General features: G+C 38.0%; 1 protein-coding gene across 3 annotated transcripts; it reads left to right on the top strand.

Annotated features, from left to right (window-relative positions):
* The first annotated feature begins 843 nt into the window (after positions 1–843).
* LOC145131945 (uncharacterized) lies at positions 844–3943 on the top strand. Of its 3 annotated transcripts, none has more exons than XM_079066588.1 (6): positions 844–1029; positions 1124–1263; positions 1841–2329; positions 2433–2564; positions 2678–3156; positions 3229–3943. In XM_079066588.1, exons 2-6 carry the CDS (start codon positions 1143–1145, stop codon positions 3859–3861), a joined length of 1854 nt encoding a protein of 617 aa, XP_078922714.1. In that variant the 5' UTR covers positions 844–1029; positions 1124–1142; the 3' UTR covers positions 3862–3943. The 3 variants fall into 3 exon arrangements, with proteins under 3 accessions (XP_078922714.1, XP_078922713.1, XP_078922712.1); XM_079066587.1 differs by having other exon boundaries at positions 1111–1263; XM_079066586.1 differs by having other exon boundaries at positions 844–1263.
* The last annotated feature ends 22107 nt before the right edge of the window (positions 3944–26050 follow it).

Genomic DNA, 26050 nt, shown 5'->3' with positions numbered 1-26050 from the left:
ATGTATAACATCATACATAAGGTTACAAGATACATCAAAAGTTAACTATACATGGACAAAATTTCCTGGCCCAAAATGCCAGTTGTGACAAAAACCATCACAGAACCTATCACTGCATATCCATCAGTTTCTTCAAAAACACAAATGACTGCTGCAAAAGAATAAACCAAAAAAAAAAAAAATGAAAAAAAGAACCAAATGATAAGTGATACAAAGCTTTTGATGAACCCTAAAATAAATCGACCGGGTGTTGTTTGAGCAGCAGGTAACGAATCGTGTAGGAGGCAAAAGGTATATGCAAGGAAGGAGGAAGCGTGTGGAAGGATTAAAAATGAAACTAAAAACCCTTGGTTGGGGAGATATACAGAAATGGAGGAGATAGAGATTAGGATTCCTGATTTTTTGAATGTGTTTGCACAGTCAGCTTCATACACATTTGTGATAAGCGGAAAAATTAAAAATTAGGATTCCTGGTTTTTTGCCTGCCTAATATAAATGAAATTCAAATTTCTTAGCTGATTTATCGTGATATCATATTATTGATCGGCATCCAAATTGAGAGGGTGAAAATGAGCGGGTAATAAAAATTTAGGAAGCATATGAGAATGACACGTGACAGTCAATGGGTTTAGAAAAAAAACATGTGGCAGTTTAGGTGTCTTTTATTAGGATTAGAGATTTTCATGGAGTAAATTTCCTTTTCTTATAATTTTAAAATGTAAGATCTTTTAATAATAATTGACTTTAATTTAATGTAAATTTTTTTGAAAAAGTGGCAAGGTTGCTTGGAAATGACGAGGGAATGAGAACCCAACCACAACAATTGGGGCTATTTTGTCTTTTGTCAAAAAAGAATCTTCCCAACAAATTTCCTGGAATTTTCTCCTCCGGCCAAATGTTCTGAAACCCATCTATCTTTGCGCGTCTTAAATTTGGATTTAACCGAGTTCGATCTCCTCAGTTGCAACTGTCATTGATTCTATCAAATCTTTCAAAAATCACACTTCAGCTTCAGTTTCAGCCTTTCAGGTAGATACAAATCTACAATATATTATATATGCTCCTTCGTTCTTCCATGCTTTAAAGTTAAACTTATAATCGAGCTTCAAGAGCCTCTGTGCAGTTGCAGTTCGTCGGAAATCATGGCAGCAAATATCCCTTTGATCCCTGTCAAAGAAAACCACCAACTTGTTGTTGCTCCAATTGCGCGCAACACATTTTATCAATTACCAGTTAAAAATCCCTGTGGAGATCTTCTTGCAGGTAATCTCTATCTACTTGCTTTCCTTTAATTCCCCTTCAACTACTTGTTCCTTCATCCATATTTAAACCAATTACATAGAAACAAGAACACCTATGGCTATGGATAAGCTACTTTACTTTCCTTTTTGGGTATTCCATCTTTCTCTTTCTGAAATTTAAAGTTAACTCCGTATAATTTAAGCTTTTTTGGCTAGAAAAACGTTCAATTATCTTATATATCTGAACTCGCCACCAATTGGAAGGTGCATTTATATCTTTATCAGATTTCTATATCTGATTTGGGCTTGAATCTACTGACTCAGTCATTAAACAAAGAAATATGAACAATAATAAATCAAAGGAAATATGTTATATATAATTTTTTTTATTGACCCACTGGTTTTACTCATTAGTTTATCCATTTTTTTATACATAAAATGTTTCACTTGGGACAAAGTCCCTTTGTCTTCCAACATTTCAACACCAACTTCGTATATTGTTATCCACTATATATAGTTACTACTCTTTGAAGTTGACTTTATGCAATAAAACAAGATTCACTAGTCGTTTTTTACAAATTGGACTTTTTTAATGACAGATAACAGAAGAAAAGATTACCTTGAGATATGCATTCCTCTTTACGAAGCTTCAATGACTGGAAATTGGCCACATGCAAAAACCATCCTTGAGGAACACCCAGAAGTGATACGTTCTAGTATCACCGAAAATTACGAAACTGCACTTCACATTGCATCATCAGCAAAAAACACACATTTTGTGGAAAATCTGGTGAAGATGATGACAAAAGAAGATTTGGAACTTCAAAACAAGAATTTAAACACAGCCTTATCTTTAGCAGCTGCAGCTGGTACAGTTGATATCGCTAAGCTTATGGTTGAAAAAAACAAGGGTTTGCTAACAATCCCCGGTAGTCAAGGAATGATGCCATTATATATGGCAGCTTTATTTGGAAATAGTGAAATGGTGAAGTATCTCTACAGTAAATCCCAGAAATTGCATGACGATGGTTGGACACAGCAGAATCGAGGTTGGCTTCTTGTGAAATGTGTCGAGTCTGATCTCTTTGGTAAGTATAAATTAAATATTTCTCATTTGTAGTATTTTCTAATTTGTATCATTACTATTGTTGTCGTTGTTATTAATTAGAGTTATTACAAAATCCTTTTTAGATGTAGCATTGGATATATTGAAAGACTACCCTGAACTAGGTGACGATGGACAAGTACTTCAAGTTTTAGCGAGAAAGCCAGATGCATTTACAAGAAAAGATCCCAATTTTATCCGAAGATTCTACCATAAAAGTATTTCCTCTACTCCTTGTTTATTTACAAAAAAAGATCCCAATCTTATGAGGGTTTTTGTAATAAAAAGAATATATTTTGTATCACCTAATTTAATTTTATTTGGTTTCTAGTTTGTGAAGTACTTGGTAGGACGATAGGATGCGCTGAAAAGAAAAGCCATGCGGTGGAAATAGTGCGATTTATTTGGCAACGAATTGTGCAAAAGTCAAAGTCTCAAATTGATGACATAATAAGAGGCCCACGAACACGTATTGGTAACAGAGATGTATACAATTCACGAATGCTTTTTGTTGCTGCGGAAACTGGCAACACTGCATTTATAATTGAGCTAATTCGTCTCTATCCGGATTTAATATGGAAAGTGAATAATGATAACCAAAGTATATTTCATGTAGCTGTTATACATCGTCATGAAAGTATTTACAATTTGTTATATGAGCTTGGGTCGATGAAAGACTTGATAACTCCTCTCAAAGACCAAATTGAGAATAATATGCTCCATTTAGTTGGGAAAGTTGCAAAGAAAAAACGACTTGATATTGTTTCAGGAGTAGCACTACAAATGCAACGAGAATTGCTCTGGTTCAAGGTATGAATTTGACTTCCTTTTCAAACTTCGGCCTACATATCTATAACTGATCACATCCGTTTTGTGTTACAGGAAGTGGAACAGATGATCCCTCCTACATACAGGGAAAGGAAGAACAAAGAAGGTTTAACACCATATGAGCTATTCACGAAGGAACACAAAGATCTAGTCAACCAAGGTGAAAAATGGATGAAAGGAACGGCTAATCAGTGTATGGTGGTGGCGGCGCTTATTGCCACCATAGTATTTGCAGCTGCTTTTACGGTTCCAGGGGGATATGATCAGACATATGGGCCACCACTTTATCTTAAAAAAGGCGCCTTCATAGCTTTCGCGATATCAGATGCCATATCATTGTTTGCGTCTTCAGCTTCGATAATCATGTTCTTATCTGTCCTCACATCTCGTTATGCTGAGCATGATTTCTTGGAATCGATACCAAAAAAGTTGATGACTGGTTTAGCGACACTTTTCCTTTCTATAACGACGATGATGATTGCTTTTAGTGTCAGTTTTTTTATACTTTACCATAACAAGTTGAGATGGGTGCCATTTCTTATCAGCCTCTTTGCCACCATGCCAGTCATTTTATTTGCGATGCTGCAGTACCCTCTTTTGGCAGATGTGTTCCGGTCAACGTATGCTTCTAGATATCTTTTTAAGCCCAAGAAACGCTCACTCTATGTTCGACACCCCAAGTTCTAATTGCGTGCAGCTTGACACCGAAGTGTCTTTCAAATGTTTTGTACATATGTATAATTGTTGATACTTCAAGCTTTAAAATCAATACCTACTTTATCATTAATAACAGACAATGATCTATAAAAGACAGTCTTAGAAAATTCCTTGATGAACTACTATGAAATGGCTTAGAAAACCGATCACATATAACGAGATTAACACTACTACAAAGTGGCAAATAGGAAACAAAGCATAAAATACAGTTTTACAAAATTCCGATGAAAAAAATGAGGTTGTTTTTTGAAAGGCATAGAAAACAGTTAACCAAATAATCGTACTATATTGTGGTCAATTAACAAAAAAAAAAAAAAAGTGCACTTGCGAGTCCGTTTTGGTACATCGTGGTCTCCAAACTTCATAAAATTACCAAAATTCACCCCATAAGTCTTCTTAGGTGGGTCACAACCCATGTTAGATGTAACGTCTCAAAAATACCGAGTAAAATTTTCATTGCAAATAAGTCAAAATCATTCATTCGTTATTCCAAAAGACGATCAGAGTAAAAGTATTCTCAAAACATCAGAGTAAATTCATAAACAATCAATGTGGAATAAATCTTCAGAGGATGCAGTGCGATCAAACTGGGCCCTTCCTTCTGAAACCAGAAGTACCTGAAAACATTTTAAACATAAATCGTAAGCACAAAGCTTAGTGAGTTCCCCATAATACCCCATACCATACATACATATTAGTTCGAAGCTGTAACGGGTCTATTTCACCGCCGAGTCTATTTCAACTCCTTCGGTGTTTTTCAATCGGAGCGGGTCTATGTCTCCCCGAGTCTATTTCAACTCCTACACCTAACCATACAGTCATATCAGTAATACTCACAAAGACAACAAGCACATACAAGCATATCAGCAAGTGTCACAAAGACAACTATCATTCTACAAACATAATCCAATGGGCCGACATTGGTGCCTTCGACCCATGAGTATAGTGAAGAGATTTACCTCTCAGATGATAATCGGCTGCTACTGTTCTCACCGCCGTAAATACCGATGTTGCACACCACCTATACAGTCACACAAGGTAAGCCCTTTACTCCCCCCCCCCCTTTCCATAACTAAGAGTTTGACCAAAAGTCAATAGTCAACAGTCAACAATCAATATTGACTTTAGTCAACTGTCATGCCGTGACCATCCATAACTACGTCGTGGCCCACAAACAACAAAACAGATGACAATTCCCCAGTCGCCACGGCGTGGCAACCTAAGGCCACACTGTGGTCTTCAGTCTGAAAAGCTTTTCTTCAAAAAAGCTTAAACCATAAGGAACAAAGCTAAAACCATTAGATCTAATTCCTAATAGCTTTATAATGGATAAAGATTCCAACTTTATACATTAGGAAGGTCCAAACCACCAAGATCTAGACTTTAAGTCTCTATAGGACCCAAAAATGCATCTTCTCTACTTAATTCATTAAGTCCAAGTCTCCAACCTACAGATCTGAATAAACATAATGTTTAGATGGATAAAGTTCCTAACTTTATCCATAACAATGCCACAAACTTTCAAGATCTAAACTTGAATACACCAAAATGACCTAAAGGACCAAGATAACTTGCATGGCTAAAAGGGAAGGCAAAAGATCATAACTTTCCTAGTCCGTGAGGTCCATGAAGCATTCTAAACTGATCAAAAGATGTTGGAGTCCACTCAACTCCAAGATCACCCATAAAATGGACCAAAAGTGCCAAAAACCCCAAATGAAAAGATCTAAAAAACTAGATAGCTATATTGGAACTTTATACTTACAATAGTAAAAAAATGTAGTGTCTTTGATGGATCCAAACTTGAAGCATCATTCCTTGCAACCAAAAGAACCTTCTTCATCTTTGTACTTCATTAAAATAACATAAAAAGATTCCTCTTTACTTCATTAAAATAACATAAAAAGAATCCAAAAGAGGAGAGGGGAGAGAGGAGAATCTCAAATCTTGAAGGTGGAGGCTATGGTTTCTCCTAAGGGGTTCTAGAGATGATAAAGGCTAAGCAAATACCCTAAAACATGAATTCTTACCTTTAAATACCTTGAAAACCCTAAAACTTCATGGGCTTGGGTTGCACAATTCTCACCTCGTGATAGCCTGGTTCTCACCTCGTGAGAACATGCTCCTCACGTCGTGAGAATATGCTTCTCACTTCCTGAGAATGGGTTTTCACCCAATTCTATTCGAACTTCAAACAATCATAACTTCTTCGTTTCTACTCCATTTTCGGCGATCTTTATATGCATGGAAAGGTATTGACGAGCCCCAAAACTCTATCTAATTACTTTTAACTTAAAACACACAAAACTAAAATCCTTAATTCATGTAAGAAGTCCGCAACATCATTTTTCCCATTTTACCCTTTGACTCCAAAACAGAAACCAAGGAATTAGATCACACAACAACTATTATCAACATATAATAGGGTCTAGAACCTATTTCCTTGAAACCCAAGGCCTTTACTTGATCCATTTAGTGTCCACAATCCCGAAATAAGAAACTTCTCGAAACATGATGTTACATTAGAGGGAACATGGTCGTGTCAGAACTTCATTCCAAGCTGCTTTCTTCTAGCTTCCTCATGTGTTTTCAGTTTCGGTTAAGCTCCAAATATGTTCCAAGCTACATACATATATTTTCAAAGTCTTGCTCCATGTCAATTACCCTGAAAAGGCATCGAAATATGAGTTGTACGGACATTCTACAATTGAGCACAAGATGTCTAATTAGTAATGCTAATAACAAATACAGAAAACATGAGACAAAATAGGACTAAAAATAACAAATTAGATGCATAAAAATGCATTTAACAATAGGTTAAGTCAAATTTAAAAAAACAACCATAAGTTTTGCTACTTAAAATCAAACTTAGTGAACATACATGGACACATCGGCGGTAGTGGAGACCGACAACTGAGATGAGTGTGCTCTTTTTGTGACATCGACTATATGTTTTCTTCTCTCACCTCAACTTGTAATGGTATAATAGCATTATTTGTGCGGTCAATCGGCAAGACATTTGTGCACAAAATGTGTTCTTAACAAATTTTCTACCACATGATTTCAATATATGTTGAACACTACCACTTTTTACAAATAAATGCACTATAGATTTGAATCTACGACATCATTTTTATGATGGTCAAACACTTCAAATAATTGGTATAGGGTAGGAAAACAAATCCAGAACATATAGACCATGTTTTAATTAATTTTCTATATCTACAAAAGGTAGGCCATTAAAACAAGGGTAAATTATATGGATGATCCCCATGGTTTGGGGTAATTTGCATGTTTGGTCCCTAATATTTTTTTTTGAACTCGGACAATCTATGTGATTTGTTTTTGTTTCATTTGTGGTCATTGGTCGACTTAAATTGACTATATTACCCTTAATAAATCATTTTTTATATTTTATCAAATTTTAAATATTTATTTGTTTAAAATATTGTTTATTTGTTTTATTGGGTCCCCTCCCCTTCTTTTTGTCCGAAGAAAACCCTTTTCTCTCAATCCTTCATCTCTTCAATCCGGAAATCCTCCATCACCATAAACCTCTACTGCCACCACACCCCTTGATCTCCGTCGTGTTACTAAAAAACAACACCACCATCAATGTAGTGTGGATTCAGTTAGAGTGAGGGGTTGATTTGGGGATTAAATTTCTAGAGGGGAGCCATCACCACCATTGATGGCGTCCTCTATAATATACTCCTAGTTAGGTTTGTTGAATCCTCTAAAATCTGCTACATTCTATACATCTTTATCTCCCTCTCTCTTCTCCAAACTTACAACCCTAAATCAATACACCATCTATTCTTGGCAATTTTAAGATCGTGGTTAACCACCTCTTACCACCGTCGACCATCAACCAACGCCTCTCTACCCCGCCTCTCTTCACAGTTCCTATTTATCGATCTTATGGTTTGTATGTGGGAGAGAGGGGGGGGGGGGGGGAGACCTAGGAAGGTGTGGCAAGAAATGTTAAAGTGGGGGATAAAGGGGAAGGATACAATCGTCGGGAAGAAATTAGTGTCTGGAGGCAACAATTTCTCTTCGTATGGATAGAAAATGGAGGTTAGCTATCAGGTGGTGGTTTGATTTGGTTCTGATTTGATTTTTCAGTTTGAGTTTTCGATTTTCCAGTTTGATTTTCCTTCAGGTTTGATTTATATATGGTGGTGATTTGCTTAAGATCTAGTTCATGCTTTCATTTTTCTGTTATTTGCTTCAAACGAAGTAGGTGGTGGTGGTGGTTTGCTGGTGGTCTCACTGGAGAAGATAAAAAGGGGTGCTTCATTAGAAGAGGACTAGAATGGGGTGACAATGAGGGTTGGGTTAGGTCTAAGGGGATGGAGAGGTGGAATCCACACACATAGTTATAATATTTTTTAATAATAATAATAAAAATGAAAGAATACTAGTAAGGCAAAATAGTCTTTTTAAGAGTGTTCGGGACCAGAAACGCACCAAAACAAAACCATAAGGACCGTCCGAGTTACAAAGAAAAGTTAGGGGCCGACCATGCAGATTACCCCAAACCATAGGGACCATTCGTTTAAATTACCCTTAAAAGGTCACACATTAAATAAAAGAAAAAGACAAAACTACATAAATGGTCTATGTGGTTTACCAATGGTCACAACTTCAACTCAAATGATGATGAACACAAATAGACCTTGAATGGCCGAATCTATTGGAACACTGAGGGAGATGAGGAGATATTGTCTTGTTTTGAGCTAAGCTCGCAAAAACTTTTAATTCGAGAGGTTTAGAAAAATTCATGAATTTGGCAATTTTGTCGAGGATGATGAGAGAAAATGTAAAGAAAGAAAGGAGGGACACAAGAGTCAAGTAGGGGTACCGGGAAGGGGGTGGGTGGGTTATTTTCTTATTTCTTATTTTTTTTGACAAAATTACAAAAACGGTCCCTGTGGTATGCATTTTTCTGAGGTTTAGTCCAAACCTCGACTTTTTTGGCTTCGTGGTCCTTTTGAGCTAGTTTTGTTGTGGATTTGGTCCCTCAGTAAACTAAAATGACTATAATACCCTTGGGGTATTTATTTTCTATTTTTCTTTCATTTTTTTAAATCTAATACTTATTTATTTATTTATTTAAATAATTAAAAGATAACAATCTCTCTCTCTCTCTCTCTCTCTCGTGAAATCACCAACCTCCACGTGTTTGATCGTCCCAAAAAATCAAGAACAGACCCATTTATTGTTGCATCTTCAAAATCATGTTTATCCTCATATCAATGTCCAAACAAACCTTCATCCTCACCACTTATCTCCCCTTATTCGCTCAACTGCTCATCTTCTTCGATTTCCAGCAACGAACACACCCAAATCGTCGATGGTACTACACCCAAATCTCGATTTCTGGTGGTGCTACAAACAAAATGAAAGCTTCATCCCCACCGACTCACGATTCCACCCTTCTCGCTTCCACCATCGCTCTTACTACCTGTAACATCCCGGTGTTCAGGTACTTCTAAATTCAACCCTATAATTTTATTATTCCGCGTTTTGGTCCCTAAGTAGAAGGAAGTGTCTATTGGAAGCCCTAGTGGGAAAATTGTAATTTAGGAGGAATGGGAGTACGCCATGCATACGTGCGTACGCTTAGTGTACTAGGCTGCGCCCTAGTACGCTGGGCGTACATCAGCATACGCGGGGCGTACTCGTCAGGTTTGGAAACCCTAAATTTTAGGGTTGAGCCCCTATATAACCATCCTTATAACCTCATTTCCCTCACCTCTCTAGCCTCCACTCCCATTGTGACGTTTTTGCAAACCCTAATCCCTTGAGTGTGTGTGTTTTGAGCTTAAGTGTGTGCTCTTAGTGTGTTGAAGGAAGAAATAAGATACATTGAGGAGCCTTGGTTTGGAAGCAAGCTTGTGGATTTGGGATCTTTTCCTCCTTGGGAAGCTCCAGAAGGTATAAAGCTTTGATCTTGACTTGTATTTCCTTAAGATCTTTCCATGAGAAGTTTTATGAGTTTTAGTCCCTTTTTCTTAGACTTAATGAGTATGAGCTAATCTAAGACCAAAGGAGGTGTCCTTTAAGAAGATTTGAGGTGCATTAAGTCGTAAAAATGCTATCTTGACTCATTTGGTGCTTGCATGCAAGTTATAAAAGTCTTAAGTGGTTAAGACACACTAGGGTTTTGGTTTTTGGACTTATTAAGGCATGCATAACCATAAAGTTGGAAACTTTGTGGTTTGGAACACCTTTTAGACTTAGATCTGGATTTGGACGTTTGAACTAGTTGAATTAAGCACTTAATGGGAGTTTTGCATGGTCATGGCGTATGCTGGGCGTACCATGGCGTACACTGGGTGTAGGTGGTCAATTGCCCGTTTTTGGTCAAGGACTGAGTACGCAGGGCGTAGGAGCTGAGTACGCTGGGTGTACTCAGCTGGGTTAACTTTTTATTGACCGTTGACTTTCTGTTGACTTTTGACCTAGTTTGACCTTAGGGGCATTTCTGGTATTTTATTATGAAGCCTAAGGTCGGATCTGTTCCTGTGTAGGTGACATGTAGAGTTAACTCGTGGAGCAATATTCTTTTCTGCTACCTGTGTGGATTTGCGAGGTGAGTTTTCCTCACTGTACTTACGGGTCGAAGGCACCAAGGTCGACCCATTGGATTGATATCCTATTATTGTACTGTAGTGATCTGTTAGATCGATATCCTGGTATATAGGATGATGCTATGCTTACCGGTCTGTAGATCTGTTTGACTAACTGTAGACTGTTATATTATTATCTGTTATATGTGCACATGTTTAGTCGGTGGCTGAGGCTTTACTGCTTTGTGCGTAAGCCAACAGGTCAGGGCATACCAACCCGATGGTTGAATGGGCCCGACGGTATTCCATCCCAAGGATGATTGGACCCATAGTGTATTGGCATTCCAACCCGATGTTTGAGGAGCCTGGGGTATTCTAACCCAATGGTTGATTGGACCTATAATATGTTGGCATTCAAACCCGATGGTTGAGGGGCCTGGGGTATTCCAACCTGATGGTTGATTGGACCCATAGTATGCTGTTAATTGTATTTGTTATCTGTTTATGTGTTGGTATTTTGGGGAACTCAATAAGAGTTGGCTTACAGTTTTGGGTTATGTTTTAGGTACTTCAGAGGACCGCGGGCAGACGAAGGCGTGACCGTACACATCCTCATATTTTGGACTTATGTTTTGGGAACTCTGATGTTGAAATATTTTTGAAAACTATGTTTGTAAACAATTTAGGAAAGTGGTTGGTTTCTAAAAGTTTAAATTTTCCAAGATTTTTATGGATGTTACAAGTTGGTATCAGAGCCTTGGTTTGAGTGAATTGGAGGAACACTCATGTGAATCCAGTCTCAAACTAAGGAAAAGATTTTAAAAATGATATTCAAAGTATTTTTTTCAAATAATAAAAGAGGATGTGATGTGTACGATCAGTCGGAGCCAGTAAGTAGACCCCAAATTACCACACTGTTATTTGATATTGTGATATGTTAGAACATCATCCCAGTGATAGGCTAGGGATCTTTAGGAAATGAATGAAAGAATTGCCTGATTACATGATGCTTGATAGCCTAGTATTCTTCTTTATATGAAATTGACATCATTACTGTAGTTGCTTAGTGTATGCATCATTGTTATACATAACTAATATTCTATAGCATGAGAATGTTTGGTTTGGCCTTATTTCATGTTCTTGTTTTATGAAGGGCTTAGGGTAGGATCAGATATTCGACTGTCTATAGGGACCAGTGTTATGTATGACTAGCATACATGAGTGCTGCAGGGTTGGTGGAAAGTTTCATGGATGATTTGTGTGGGGTTAGCCAACCAGTCTCATGATGTTTAGCCTTCTTCTAGGGAGTGAGGATTGAGTGTTTGTGTAATGTCTGGTTCCTGGTATGTATTTAATTCATAATTATTTATTTTTATATAGAAACTCGACGAGTTGGAGGCCCCAAACTTGTTGAGTAGAGATGGATTGGGACGCGGGTTAAGAAGTCTACTCGACGAGTTGGGAAGCCTTAACTCGATGAGTAGGCTGGCAGAATGAAACCCTAATTTTCAGGGTTTTGCACCCTATTTAAACACCTTAACCCCCATAAGCTGGCCTCATCTCCAGCCTCCATTGTCCCAAACCCTCGACTCGAAACCCTAATTCAATTTTGAGAGTTTTGAGCCAACTTTTGTGCATTCTTGGTGATTTTGAAGAAGAAGGAGAAAGGACGTATAGGAGGAGAGTAGATCCAAAAGTTTGGTTTCATTTCTGGTTCATCTGAGGTATAAAGATCCTACCTTGCCAATAACATGCTTAGATCTAGTTTTAGGATGCTTCCTTCATGTTTTGGTCCCAATATGTTGGTTTTTGGGTTTTGGACGTTCCATGTGGGCAAACCCTTCATATCTAGGGTCTTGAGGGGACTTCATGGCATAAAGGTGACCTCATGGTCTATCTTGAAGTTTTGATGGCTTTTGGAGTTGGATCTAAGCCATTTTGAGTTAGGGTTAGAGCTCATTTCTTCTAGGAAGGGTTTTAATGGGTAAACTTGGAAACTTTACCCTCCTAGGTGTGTTTTCGACCCATATCTGGAATATGGGACTTAAATTCGAAGGATGATGGCTTACTACATTAAGAAGGCTTAACAGATTGAAGAACTCGACGATTTCATAGAGGAACTCGACGAGTTGGGTCGAAGTGTCCCGATTCTGTTAATAGGAAGAACTCGACGAGTTCAAGGATGGACTCGACGGGTTGAATTGAGAGGTCCCGATTCAAATGATAGGGAGGAACTCGACGAGTGAGATCGCGATTTCATGGTTTTATGATTTATGGAACTCGACGAGTTGAAGGGCCAACTCGGCGAGTTGAGTCAACTCGGAATGTTGACTTTGACCAGATTGTTGACATTGACATTGACTTTGACCAAAGTTGACCCTAAGGGGTTACGAGTATGAATGATGTAACTAAAGGAAATCTTTTATGTGTAGGGGTTTGAGTTGGGTTGATTGCAGAGCCAGAGACTGTTCAACTACTTTACGACATTTGAGGTGAGTTACCCTCCTGGTAGCAGTGTGTCTAAGGCACCAAGGCCGGCCCACTAGTAGGAGTATGTAGTTAGATAATTGTCTTTGTGATAATTATATGGTATGCCACTATCTGTTATGATTTATGTGCTAGTATGCTATGGTATTATGTGATAGTGGTAGGGGTGAAATAGACCCCATATCCGATCAATAAGACCGAAGGGGTAGGTCAGGCACCCAGATATGCCTGGAAGTATGATTATGTATGCTATTATGTGGTAGTGGTAGGGGTGAAATAGTCCCCGTAACCGGTTGCAAGATACCGAAGGGGTAGGCCAGCACCCTGATATGCTAGGCGGTTACCGGTTGAAAAAGACCGAAGGGGTAGGCCAACACCCTGATATGCTAGGCGGTTACCAGTTGAAAGAGACCGAAGGGGTAGGCCAACACCCTGATATACTAGGCAACATGTTATTGTATGGTATATGGTATGATGGGGGAACTAACTAAGCTTTGTGCTTACAGTTTTCAATTTTTGTTTCAGATACTTCTAGCTCGAAGGGAAAAGGGCCGTCTTGACCGTATCGCATCACACCATTGATTTACCGCACTAGTGATTTTAGGATTTTGACTCTGATGATGATTTTATATGTAACATACACGTTTTGAAATCGTGTTTTAAGTAAATAATATTATGAAATATTATGTGATATTGAGTATTGAGTTCTAACAGATAGTTTTTACTAGAAATGAAGTAAAACTATGTTTAGAATCACTCGGAAAATATTGGAAGTCTTATGAGATTCCAATTAAAAGTTAAAATATCAAAATTTAACGAAAATATAAAATTTGAAATAAGTAAAATTTTATTATTGAAAGTTGTAGATAATCTCGTTAGAAACATTTAGGCGAAAACCTCATCGAAATCCGAGTTATAACGAAGAAGTTATGACCAATCGAAGATCCGCGACAAAACCGGCACGGTGCCGAATGACGTAAAAAGTGAGTTTTTGATAAACTACTTTTTACCCTTAGTGATCTAAATGAAAGTCGTAGTATTCGTTAAACCGAGAATTTTGATAAAAAGAACGCCAAAATCTGACTTCGTATGAGGAAGTTATGATTTTTCTAAGTTTCAACTTAGCAGTAGATAGCTAAAAACTCGAATTTTAGATCGAGTAATTTTTAGCCGACACAACCTACACGAGAATCGAATGTCTCGTCAATAGTAGTACAACGGTAAAAAGTCTGACGAAAACGGACGTCGGATGAAAAAGTTATGAATTTTTAACGGATTTTCCTGTCCCGGTCTGTTAAAAATAATATTAAAAATAAAGTCAAAATTAGCCGACGAAGTCTAACGAAAGTCGTAGAGCATAATTTTCCCTACGCGTGCATATAAAGAACGTACAAAAAGGAGCTCGTATGCGAAAGTTATGGATTTTAGAAGGATTGGGTGCAATTTTCGAGAAATTCGCATGGATTGGAGCCGGTCACGTGATCCTCGCATGCATACCTTGTACCCGACTTGCGTGTCGCTTGCTGATTCGACCGAGGGTGTGGTCCAATGACCTTCCGACGCACATCGCTGCTGACTTGCCCCGTGTCCGAAGTGCTGGACCAATCCGAAGCCGACACGCAGCCATCGCGCATCCGAGCCTCGCCGAAGCTGCCATCTGTTCCGAGCCTCACAACCACCTGCCCTCTCCCCCTCGCTTCGGATCCGGACCTCGCTACTATAAATAGTAGCTGCGAACCCTCCCGAGAAAATGTTAGAAAATTGGCAAATTTCACCCCTTTTCCATATTTCTTCTACTTCCACTTCCCCCGAAGCCCCGAAATTATTTCCAACGCCCGAAACACCCCCCGAAGTTGCCGAGAAGCCCGAAAAATTTATCTTTTCGGTTTTGAAGCTCTACCTTCGCAGAGCCCGGTTTTCAAGAAAACTCCCGGTTTTCAACGAAGAAAGCTAATTATAGTAACGAAGTGCTGCCCAAATTACTATTTTAACCCCCGATTATTTCACGGTGAGTTTAATATATAGGAACAATTGTATGTTATGTGTTATATGTGCTATGTGCTTTTCAGTGTTATTATTCCGGTTTATTTTCACGTGTTATTTTTATTCGGTATTTTTAATAGCAAAGTAATACCTTTGACCATGTGATCAGTGAAAGGACTTAGATTCACATTGGTACTGGTATGTAGCCTCTGGCTATGTAGAACATGTCTCCGTAAGAGAATGACTTGTATTCTATGGTATTGGTAGAAGGTTAGACAGGGCTATAAGCCTGAAGTCTACCAAAATGTTAATTCGAAGTTATATGTCTTCTGTGCCATTTGGGCCAAAGCTTTATTGATGTATATCAAGTATGGAAATTGTTATGCCTCATTGATTATATATATTTGTATCAAATCAATGATTGATATGGAAAGTTTGTCACATGATTCACATATGCCTTTTTTGTTCCTTGATCCTCTTTGCCTCTGCCATATTGAAGTATATATATGGCATAACGTTATATTGTATCTATTATTGAACTCACTAAGCGTCACCGCTTACCCCTCTCAATGTTTAACTAATTTGCAGGAGATAAGCATCCAGTATAGTTATATACTGATAGAAGATTTTTGAATAGTTTGAAACTATTGTATTGATAGAAGATTTTCGAATAGTTTGAAACTATTGTATTTTGCACTCCCATATGTATAAAACTATAGAATCCTGGGAGGTTATGTAATATATAACACTTTGAAATAGTTGGTTTGTATCCAGTAGTTTGTAATCACTTTATCAATATAAAATATTGTTTTTATGAATATGCATGTAGCATGTTTCGGAGTAACAATTGTCAAGTATGAAAGTGTGGGTCTTTCAATCATGGTATCAGAGCAGTGGTTTATGTGAACTAAATTCCACGGATTGGTATTTAGACTTAAACTATTGGAAGTTCAATATATGAACTGAATCATTGTAAGTATATGGATACAAACTTTAGGAAAGACTTAAGTAAAAGTATTAGGTAAGGATAAACCCTAATATATTCTAAAATACAATGTTACTAGTGACAACCCGAAATTTTTTTTTACTTTGAAAGCTCAGCCAGTCAACTCAACTGAGTGTCAGACTCATTGGTAATGAGTTCTAGCCTGGTTAAAGGTCATTCTAAGGAGTTTTAAGCCTAGTACACTTAAGGAATGAGTGTTAGAATGTACCTGCTAGAGACACTGTGCAACGAATCAAGCCTTAACCTCATCAAAGAGAGTTCACGGCCACAATGCCAATGAGTTTACAGCCGTAAACTCATGTGGCCGTAAACTCAAGTCCATATATATGGCCCTTGGTCATTTCTAGCCATTCTTTCACTTCCAAACTCAAGAACTTCCAATTCTCTCTCAACTATCATCCCGATTTTCATCCGAGATCTTCAAAAGGGGTAAGTGTTCTTCCTTGATTTGTTGTTACACTCCATCTCCTAGTTACACTCTTTGATTTCAACCATGAAAACATTCATTTTAACCAGATCTTCAAATCTTCAAGTTTCACCACGAACACCAAGAACACACACTAGTGTTCTTGGCCAAAATCAACCATTTCAGGCCTCTATATCGTAAGTACTCTTCCCTATACTTGATATCTAGTTAAGACTCATGCTTAGAACCTTGAAATCATCAAGAATGCAAGGCCAAAAGGAGTTTACGGCCAAGCCATCTCCCTTGGCCGTAAACCCCTATAAAGGTGCCATTTGAGCCCTAAACTCTTCCTAAGGCTTGGATTTGAGGCTAGAACACTCCCATGTGCTTTGTAAGACCTTGAACCATCACCAAACTCATCATTTAGAGAGTTTACGGCCCAAGAGTAAACACCCTTGGCCGTAAACTCCAATTAAGGTCAAGTCTTGGACCTTAAACACATCTAGACTCTTGCTAAACCTTAGAACACTTGAACCCTTGAGACTCCTTACCTTTAAGACCCTAAATGTGACCATTTAGAGAGTTTACGGCCAAGAGTAAACTCCCTTGGCCGTAAACACCTTAACACTCTCCATTGAGTTGGTCTTTCTCATCCTTGTGTAGAGCAAAATTCCCTCAAGCTTCCCTAGCCTTCAAACACCCTCATATGCATCTTTGACCATGAGTTTACGGCCGTAAACTCCCTTGGCCGTAAACACATGGCCGTGAACACCAGACCATGGCCATAAACACCCTTTAGGTCAATCACATGTGATTCCAAAACTTGGTCAAAGTGTTTCCTAGTCCCGTGAGGTGTTTCCTTGCATTTGGTTGCTTCCAAGCACTAAATTTATGTCAGTATATGCCAATGTATGTCATTTAGGACTTGTTGTATCTCGAGACTTCATTCGTGGAACTTCTCATCCTTGCACGCGTATTCGTTGAATCACCCACATCAGGTGAGTTCATACCCCGTAATGAATCTTTTAACTATTTTCAATGTTTTAAGGGGGGGAATACAAGTTGAACACAATGATAATTGTGTAAATGTTTGCTATAAATATCTTTCAAAAGATTACTTATGTCTTTTATAAGTGGTCAAAACATTTCAAAAACTCTTTTAAAGTTATGTTATTTTATAGTTTTACAAAACTCCATATTTAAAGTACAAGCATAACTTAGTAGATAAAAGAGTCTTTTCAATAACAGTTCAAGTAAAACATTAGTAAACTATAATAGGTATAGTTTAGGGAGACACTACTCATTACTTCTAGTACAATGAAGCATACAAAGAGTCAGTTCATACATGAGTCAGAACACACTATTATGAGAAACAATACACACTACACACTATACAAGAGGATATACTATGCACTAGTACAGAGAGAACATTACTACACTATAACTTACTATACAAACACTGTTATACGATAAATTAATGTGACATACTATTTAAGGATACAAAAATACAGTGTTGTATCATATTGTAACCAGAGTCTCCTGGAGGGAGAGCGGGCATCTTGTGTATAGATCTATACGGGACAGACACTCCCACACCCTGACTGCTAGCTACAGTCCCAACCGATAAGGCCAAGGGGTGACAAATGTCACCTCACTACATATGACACCGAAGGGTCATCTTTTATTCAGTCGTCGATCAGCATGGTTACATACGAGTTCACATTTAAACCTTTAATTAACCAACTTGGGATTAAAGGCTACTTTAGACTCCCCGAGGTGTATTGTACATTTAATACTACCTGGAGTCTGTATTTTATTACTTTATAGCCAGCAGTGTCACTGCTGAGGAAAAACATTATTTTCCCTATTACATTTACTTTGTGATCTTCTCACATATCCATTAATGTATATACTATATTTAGTTAATGATAGTCTCGCTTGGGAAAATACACACTCATACAAGAAACAAACACACGTAACATTTGATGCCTTGGTAGAAGGCTACGTTTAGTAGAAAGGACCATAATGCTAACCTTATGATTCCTTAATGTATACATCAAAGGATACATATATATATATATCAATAGGATCCGACAGTTAATAGGATGTGTGCTCTCCGCTTCATTTCATGTTCCTTGTTTGGTTGTGGGCTTGGAACAAATTCACCCAGTCTATTATCTATTCGATTCTAGATATATATGTCCAGTATACATTGAGTCATCATAAGGGTACCAGGTATGGGTCAAGTCATAGGACACAGAGTCAATGCACAGTTTTCTAGTACAAAACATACTTTCCAAATCAGAACTTTGGGTATACAAAACTAGAAACTTACTAGTTAAGGGTTTAATCCATTTTATTAAACCAGGATAAACTTAAAGGACCTTAGGTGATTAACTCTATAATACTTTAGTTTATACATCATGGTTATATATCATTGATACCCAATAGGTAGTTGGATGTGTGCTTTCCGCCCTACTTCCTGTTCCTTGTTTGGTTGTGGGCTTAGGGCATATTCACCCAATTAACTCCCTATCCGATATTAGATCATATATAGCCAGTATAAACTAAGTGATTATAGAAGTAATCACTGTGGTCACCATTTTATTATAAGAAATAAGGGTTTTCTTAAGGAATCTTTTCATTAAATATAAAGGAACCATTACAATTAACTCCATGAGTAACAAGTGAACACGCCAGAGTTATATACAACAATGATCTAACAAACAATGGGATGTGTGCTATCCGCCTTACTTCCTGTTCCTTGTTTGGTTGTGAGTTAGGGCAGATGCGCACAGTCGATTGTTTGTTTACTCTGAGTTTTATATCACTTGTATCCATTTAGTACTCATAGAAAGGATTGTAGAATCATTTTTACCTATCTTTCATCAAAGTAGGAAATATAGGATTTTCTAAGAGGAACAGGCGAACTTTTCTAAACAGAATTTACAACTCACTACATTTTTCAACTACATTTTCAATAGCAGTTTACCACAACATTTTACAACTTACTTACATCACTAAAATCTTATGAACCCACCAGCTTAATTGCTGATCAACTCTTTCAAATAACTTGTATTCTCAGGGGACTAGTAGACAGGAACTCGTGCTGGGAATTCAGAAGATGGAGCAGTATAACTTCAAGTCTTGTTTGTTATTTGCTTATGTATTCTATGTTTTGTGAACACACACTTTGTAAACACTTTCTTTCTAATGAAATGGTTGTTCATTACTTTGCTTACTATGATGCATGTCTTGTGATACTGAACATGACGTCCTCCACCCCAGAACGTTTCTGCCGTTTCGGTTTTGGGGTGTGACAGATTGGTATCAGAGCATTGTTTATAGTGAACTACGTATATCAACCGATAAAAGATATACAACTATAAATACAATGGGGCTTAAGTGCTTTGGATAATGATATATTTTAAGAGTATAACGATAAGTTATAAAAATATACCTACTTGCTTATAGATGTACATACTAGACCAAGTATCACAAGAAGAACAGAACTAAAGTATTTAAAGGTTGAACACTGTCGTCAAACCTGAATAGTTATGTAATCATAGCTAGGATCAATATAGCCTGATCAACTATATTCATTCGAGATGTGACCGACATGTGTTTGGGAGTGATGTGGTGTTGCAACAGTGTTAAAACTTACCTAAACACCAGTCAAGAGAATACTAGATCATGTACATTAGAGTTAGAATACTATAGGAGTAGTATTCTATGATACTATAACACGATAAGAAGTTTAAATCATACCAAGAAGATTACATTAAAATACTATAGGAGTATTTTAGGCTCTATATAAACAACTTACATGATAACTTAAAGGACCCTTACGGATAGGTCTATAATCTTACAATGTATACTCCCAAGGTTTTATATAATTGGGAATCTATAGACTTAGAATTTGTGATCTACGCTCCACTACCTGTTCCTTGTTTGGTTGTGGTTTTGGAGTAGGATCACTTATTCGAAGGTCTATTTAATCTTAAGTTATATACAACTTGTATACATTGTGCAGTTATAGGAGGACTCTGTAAGGATCACCCCATAAAGTTACCTTAAATCTCATAGATTCTTTAGTCACTTCCATTCTCGCACGACAAGCCCAGATAGATGTAACCACTTCCTCATAGTAGACAACAGAAGAGTCCAGGAGGAACAAGAGCAAGTTCATGAGAAGTTTTCAAAGAGGGATCAACCGAAGTAACCAAAACGTCTTACACGTCACACTAATAAATAATAATCTTGTTAACTAAATGAGCGAGTGGAAATACTACTCACATTATGTGTTAGAATTATTTTCTTACATGCAGCTGGTAACAGTTATTCAGGTAACAGATATTCATTCGAGGATAGCCATTTTAAATTCATAGAGTTTATTTGGTATAGACTCTTTTATGAATTGTTTCTAGAACCCTGTGGAAGTCAGGACCCGATACACTCAGAACTAGGATAACCTTGTCTTTTCAGCTTTCGGCTTGTGTCCACTGCTATAGACTTATTCCATCTCATCTTTGTATTCTTTTAGCAAAGATGCCTCCTCGCAAATCGAACAGACGCACTATTCCGATAACTCCAACTCAACCGCCACTACCCCCGCTACAGTTCGACCTAGCTGCTTTTCAGGCAGCGGTAACAGCAGCAACGATAGCCGCCCTAACCCAAATTCACGCAAGTGGTATCAGTGGATCTGGTGGCGGTGCTCACCTAAACAACCACGGAGATTCCCACGAACACCCAAGGGAATGTTCGTATAAAGACTTCATGAAATGCAAACCCAATTCCTTCAACGGAAATGGTGGAGTCATCGCTCTGATGCAATGGTTCGAGAAAATAGATTCAATCTTCGAAATCTGTTCATGCCCAAAAGGGAGCAAAGTCAAGTTTGCTGCCTGCACCTTCTCCGGAAGAGCCCTAACATGGTGGAATGGCCATGTTAAGTCACTGACTCTAACAGTGGCAAACTTTATGGGCTGGGAAAACTTGAAGGAAATGATGATGGGAGAGTACTGCCCAAGGGCGCGAAGTACAAAAACTGGAACAAGAGCTATGGGAGCTCAAGATGGTTGGCTCAGACATAGTGGCCTACACTGACAGGTTTAGCGACCTGGCAGCACTATGCCCCGGGATGGTTACCCCGGAGAGCAAGAAGATAGAAAGGTACATCTGGGGTCTGACTGCCCCGACCCAAGGAAATGTGTTGTCTTCTAACCCAGCCACATTCGATAGTGCCAAACGCCTGGCCCAGCGACTCATCGACCATGAAGTCCACCATGGCGTAGAACTCAAGTCCATATATATGGCCCTTGGTCATTTCTAGCCATTCTTTCACTTCCAAACTCAAGAACTTCCAATTCTCTCTCAACTATCATCCCGATTTTCATCCGAGATCTTCAAAAGGGGTAAGTGTTCTTCCTTGATTTGTTGTTACACTCCATCTCCTAGTTACACTCTTTGATTTCATCCATGAAAACATTCATTTTAACCAGATCTTCAAATCTTCAAGTTTCACCAAGAACACCAAGAACACACACTAGTGTTCTTGGCCAAAATCAACCATTTCAAGCCTCTATATCGTAAGTACTCTTCCCTATACTTGATATCTAGTTAAGACTCATGCTTAGAACCTTGAAATCATCAAGAATGCAAGGCCAAAAGGAGTTTACGGCCAAGCCATCTTCCTTGGCCGTAAACCCCTATAAAGGTGCCACTTGAGCCCTAAACTCTTCCTAAGGCTTGGATTTGAGGCTAGAACACTCCCATGTGCTTTGTAAGACCTTGAACCATCACCAAACTCATCATTTAGAGAGTTTACGGCCCAAGAGTAAACACCCTTGGCCGTAAACTCCAATTAAGGTCAAGTCTTGGACCTTAAACGCATCTAGACTCTTGCTAAACCTTATAACACTTGAACCCTTGAGACTCCTTACCTTTAAGACCCTAAATGTAACCATTTAGAGAGTCTACGGCCAGGAGTAAACTCCCTTGGCCGTAAAAACCTCAACACTCTCCATTGAGTTGGTCTTTCTCATCCTTGTGTAGAGCAAAATTCCCTCAAGCTTCCCTAGCCTTCAAACACCCTCATATGCATCTTTGACCATGATTTTACGGCCGTAAACTCCCTTGGCCGTAAACACATGGCCGTGAACACCAAACCATGGCCATAAACACCCTTTAGGTCAATCACATGTGATTCCAACACTTGGTCAAAGTGTTTCCTAGTCCCGTGAGGTGTTTCCTTGCATTTGGTTGCTTCCAAGCACTAAATTTATGTCAGTATATGCCAATGTATGTCATTTAGGACTTGTTGTATCTCGGGACTTCATTCGTGGAACTTCTCATCCTTGCACGTGTATCCGTTGAATCACCCACATCAGGTGAGTTCATACCCCGTAATGAATCTTTTAACTGTTTTCAATGTTTTAAGGGGGGAATACAAGTTGAACATAATCATAATTGTGTAAATGTTTGTTATAAATATCTTTCAAAAGATTACTTATGTCTTTTATAAGTGGTCAAAACATTTCAAAAACTCTTTTAAAGTTATGTTATTTTATAGTTTTACAAAACTCCATATTTAAAGTACAAGCATAACTTAGTAGATAAAAGAGTCTTTTCAATAACAGTTCAAGTAAAACATTAGTAAACTATAATAGGTATAGTTTAGGGAGACACTACTCATTACTTCTAGTACAATGAAGCATACAAAGAGTCAGTTCATACATGAGTCAGAACACACTATTATGAGAAACAATACACACTACACACTATACAAGAGGATATACTATGCACTAGTACAGAGAGAACATTACTACACTATAACTTACTATACAAACACTGTTATACGATAAATTAATGTGACATACTATTTAAGGATACAAAAATACAGTGTTGTATCATATTGTAACCAGAGTCTCCTGGAGGGAGAGCTGGCATCTTGTGTATAGATCTATACGGGACAGATACTCCCACACCCTGACTGCTAGCTACAGTCCCAGCTGATAAGGCCAAGGGGTGAAAAATGTCACCTCACTACATATGACACCGAAGGGTCATCTTTTATTCAGTCGTCGATCAGCATGGTTACATACGAGTTCACATTTAAACCTTTAATTAACCAACTTGGGATTAAAGACTACTTTAGACTCCCCGAGGTGTATTGTACATTTAATACTACCTGGAGTCTGTATTTTATTACTTTATAGCCAGTAGTGTCACTGCTGAGGAAAAACATTATTTTCCCTATTACATTTACTTTGTGATCTTCTCACATATCCATTAATGTATATACTATATTTAGTTAATGATAGTCTCGCTTGGGAAAATACACACTCATACAAGAAACAAACACACGTAACATTTGATGCCTTGGTAGAAGGCTACGTTTAGTAGAAAGGACCATAATGCTAACCTTATGATTCCTTAATGTATACATCAAAGGATACATATATATATATATATATATATATATATATATATATATATATATATATCAATAGGATCCGACAGGTAATAGGATGTGTGCTCTCCGCTTCATTTCATGTTCCTTGTTTGGTTGTGGGCTTGGAACAAATTCACCCAGTCTATTATCTATTCGATTCTAGATATATATGTCTAGTATACATTGAGTCATCATAAGGGTACCAGGTATGGGTCAAGTCATAGGACACAGAGTCAATGCACAGTTTTCTAGTACAAAACATACTTTCCAAATCAGAACTTTGGGTATACAAAACTAGAAACTTACTAGTTAAGGGTTTAATCCATTTTATTAAACCAGGATAAACTTAAAGGACCTTAGGTGATTAACTCTATAATACTTTAGTTTATACATCATGGTTATATATCATTGATACCCAATAGGTAGTTGGATGTGTGCTTTCCGCCCTACTTCCTGTTCCTTGTTTGGTTGTGGGCTTAGGGCATATTCACCCAATTAACTCCCTATCCGATATTAGATCATATATAGCCAGTATAAACTAAGTGATTATAGAAGTAATCACTGTGGTCACCATTTTATTATAAGAAATAAGGGTTTTCTTAAGGAATCTTTTCATTAAATATAAGTGAACACGCCAAAGTTATATACAACAATGATCTAACAAACAATGGGATGTGTGCTATCCGCCTTACTTCCTGTTCGTTGTTTGGTTGTGAGTTATGGCAGATGCGCACAGTCGATTGTTTGTTTACTCTGAGTTTTATATCACTTGTATCCATTTAGTACTCATAGAAAGGATTGTAGAATCATTTTTACGTATCTTTCATCAAAGTAGGAAATATAGGATTTTCTAAGAGGAACATGCGAACTTTTCTAAACAGAATTTACAACTCACTACATTTTTCAACTACATTTTCAATAGCAGTTTACCACAACATTTTACAACTTACTTACATAACTAAAATCTTATGAACTCACCAGCTTAATTGCTGATCAACACTTTCAAATAACTTGTATTCTCAGGAGACTAGTAGACAGGTACTCGTGCTGGGAATTCAGAAGATGGAGCAGTATAGCTTCAAGTCTTGTTTGTTATTTGCTTATGTATTCTATGTTTTGTGAACACACACTTTGTAAACACTTTCTTTCTAATGAAATGGTTGTTCATTACTTTGCTTACTATGATGCATGTCTTGTGATACTAAACATGACGTCCTCCACCGCAGAACGTTTCCGTCGTTCCGGTTTTGGGGTGTGACATTACTCCATATTGTAGGGCAATGGCTGAACAGGTTAGTAGCCATACCCCTGAGGTTGGTGGAGGTCCTCAACCTGAGGAAGTGAATACTCCAGTATCTCCTCGTAAGGAGCGACTCTTGGGTAAACTTACTGGTGTTATTCGACAGACTCTCGAAGAACACAAAAATAATGGTGATAAAGGAAAAGAGAAAGCCACTGGAGAATCTTCAAAAGGGGAGGTGAAGCGTCCCTCGTTCAAAGATTTCAAGAGTAGTGGTGCTACAGAGTTTTTTGGTGTTCTTAATCCCATTGTTGTTCTTACCTGGATCCAGAACACAGAGAAAGTGTTTCGTATTTCTCATGTGGATAATGAAGAGAAGGCTAATTATGCTTCCGCAATGCTCATCGGAGAAGCCTTGGTCTGGTGGGAAGCAACATATGAAGCTCTAAACGGGTTTGATTAGGAGAATTTAGCCTGGGAAATGTTCAAAACTCGTTTGCTAGAGAAGTATTGTCCTCTAGACATGAGGAGGAGATTGGAGAAGGAATTCCTCGAACTTAAACAGGGAGGAATGACTGTGAATGAGTATGAAACTCAGTTTAATCAAAGAGCAAGGTTTGCTACAAAGTATATTCCAACTGAAGACGAAAAGATTCAGTTATTCATGGAGGGACTACGACAAGAAATCTACGATTTCGTTGCCAATCGAGAAGTACTGTCATTCGATAAAGCCGTTGAGTATGCTCGAAGACGTGAGCATGACTTAGAACTACGTGGTGCCACTCTTACTGTTCCGAAGCATCCGCGTACTGAAAGAACTGTTCCCGTTCCTTCTTTTCTACCAGCTCAATCCGTTCGGACTGAGCCTGGTAATCAAGTGCAAACTCAAAATGCCTCTCGTGGACGCGGTAGATCACAATCTTTTTGTATTCAATCGCCTTCATGTCATGTTTGTGGAAGGAATCATCTGGGCCAATGCAAAATAGACAAGGAATCCATTGTCTGT

The sequence above is a fragment of the Lactuca virosa genome, chromosome 8 (assembly GCF_052849685.1).
Source record: "Lactuca virosa cultivar CGN04683 chromosome 8, Lactuca_virosa_CGN04683_v6, whole genome shotgun sequence".
In the NCBI taxonomy this organism is placed as follows: Eukaryota; Viridiplantae; Streptophyta; class Magnoliopsida; order Asterales; family Asteraceae; genus Lactuca; species Lactuca virosa.
The sequence above is the reverse complement of the archived record's forward strand: the minus strand, read 5'-3'. Positions and strand labels throughout refer to the sequence as shown.

Bases quoted from the DNA above. Each gene is read 5' to 3' on its own strand.
- LOC145131945 (XM_079066588.1), top strand. From the start codon at position 1,143: ATGGCAGCAAATATCCCTTTGATCCCTGTCAAAGAAAACCACCAACTT. The intron at 2,330-2,432 runs GTAAGTATAAAT...AATCCTTTTTAG, and splicing joins TGTCGAGTCTGATCTCTTTG to ATGTAGCATTGGATATATTG. The intron at 2,565-2,677 runs GTATTTCCTCTA...TTTGGTTTCTAG, and splicing joins CCGAAGATTCTACCATAAAA to TTTGTGAAGTACTTGGTAGG.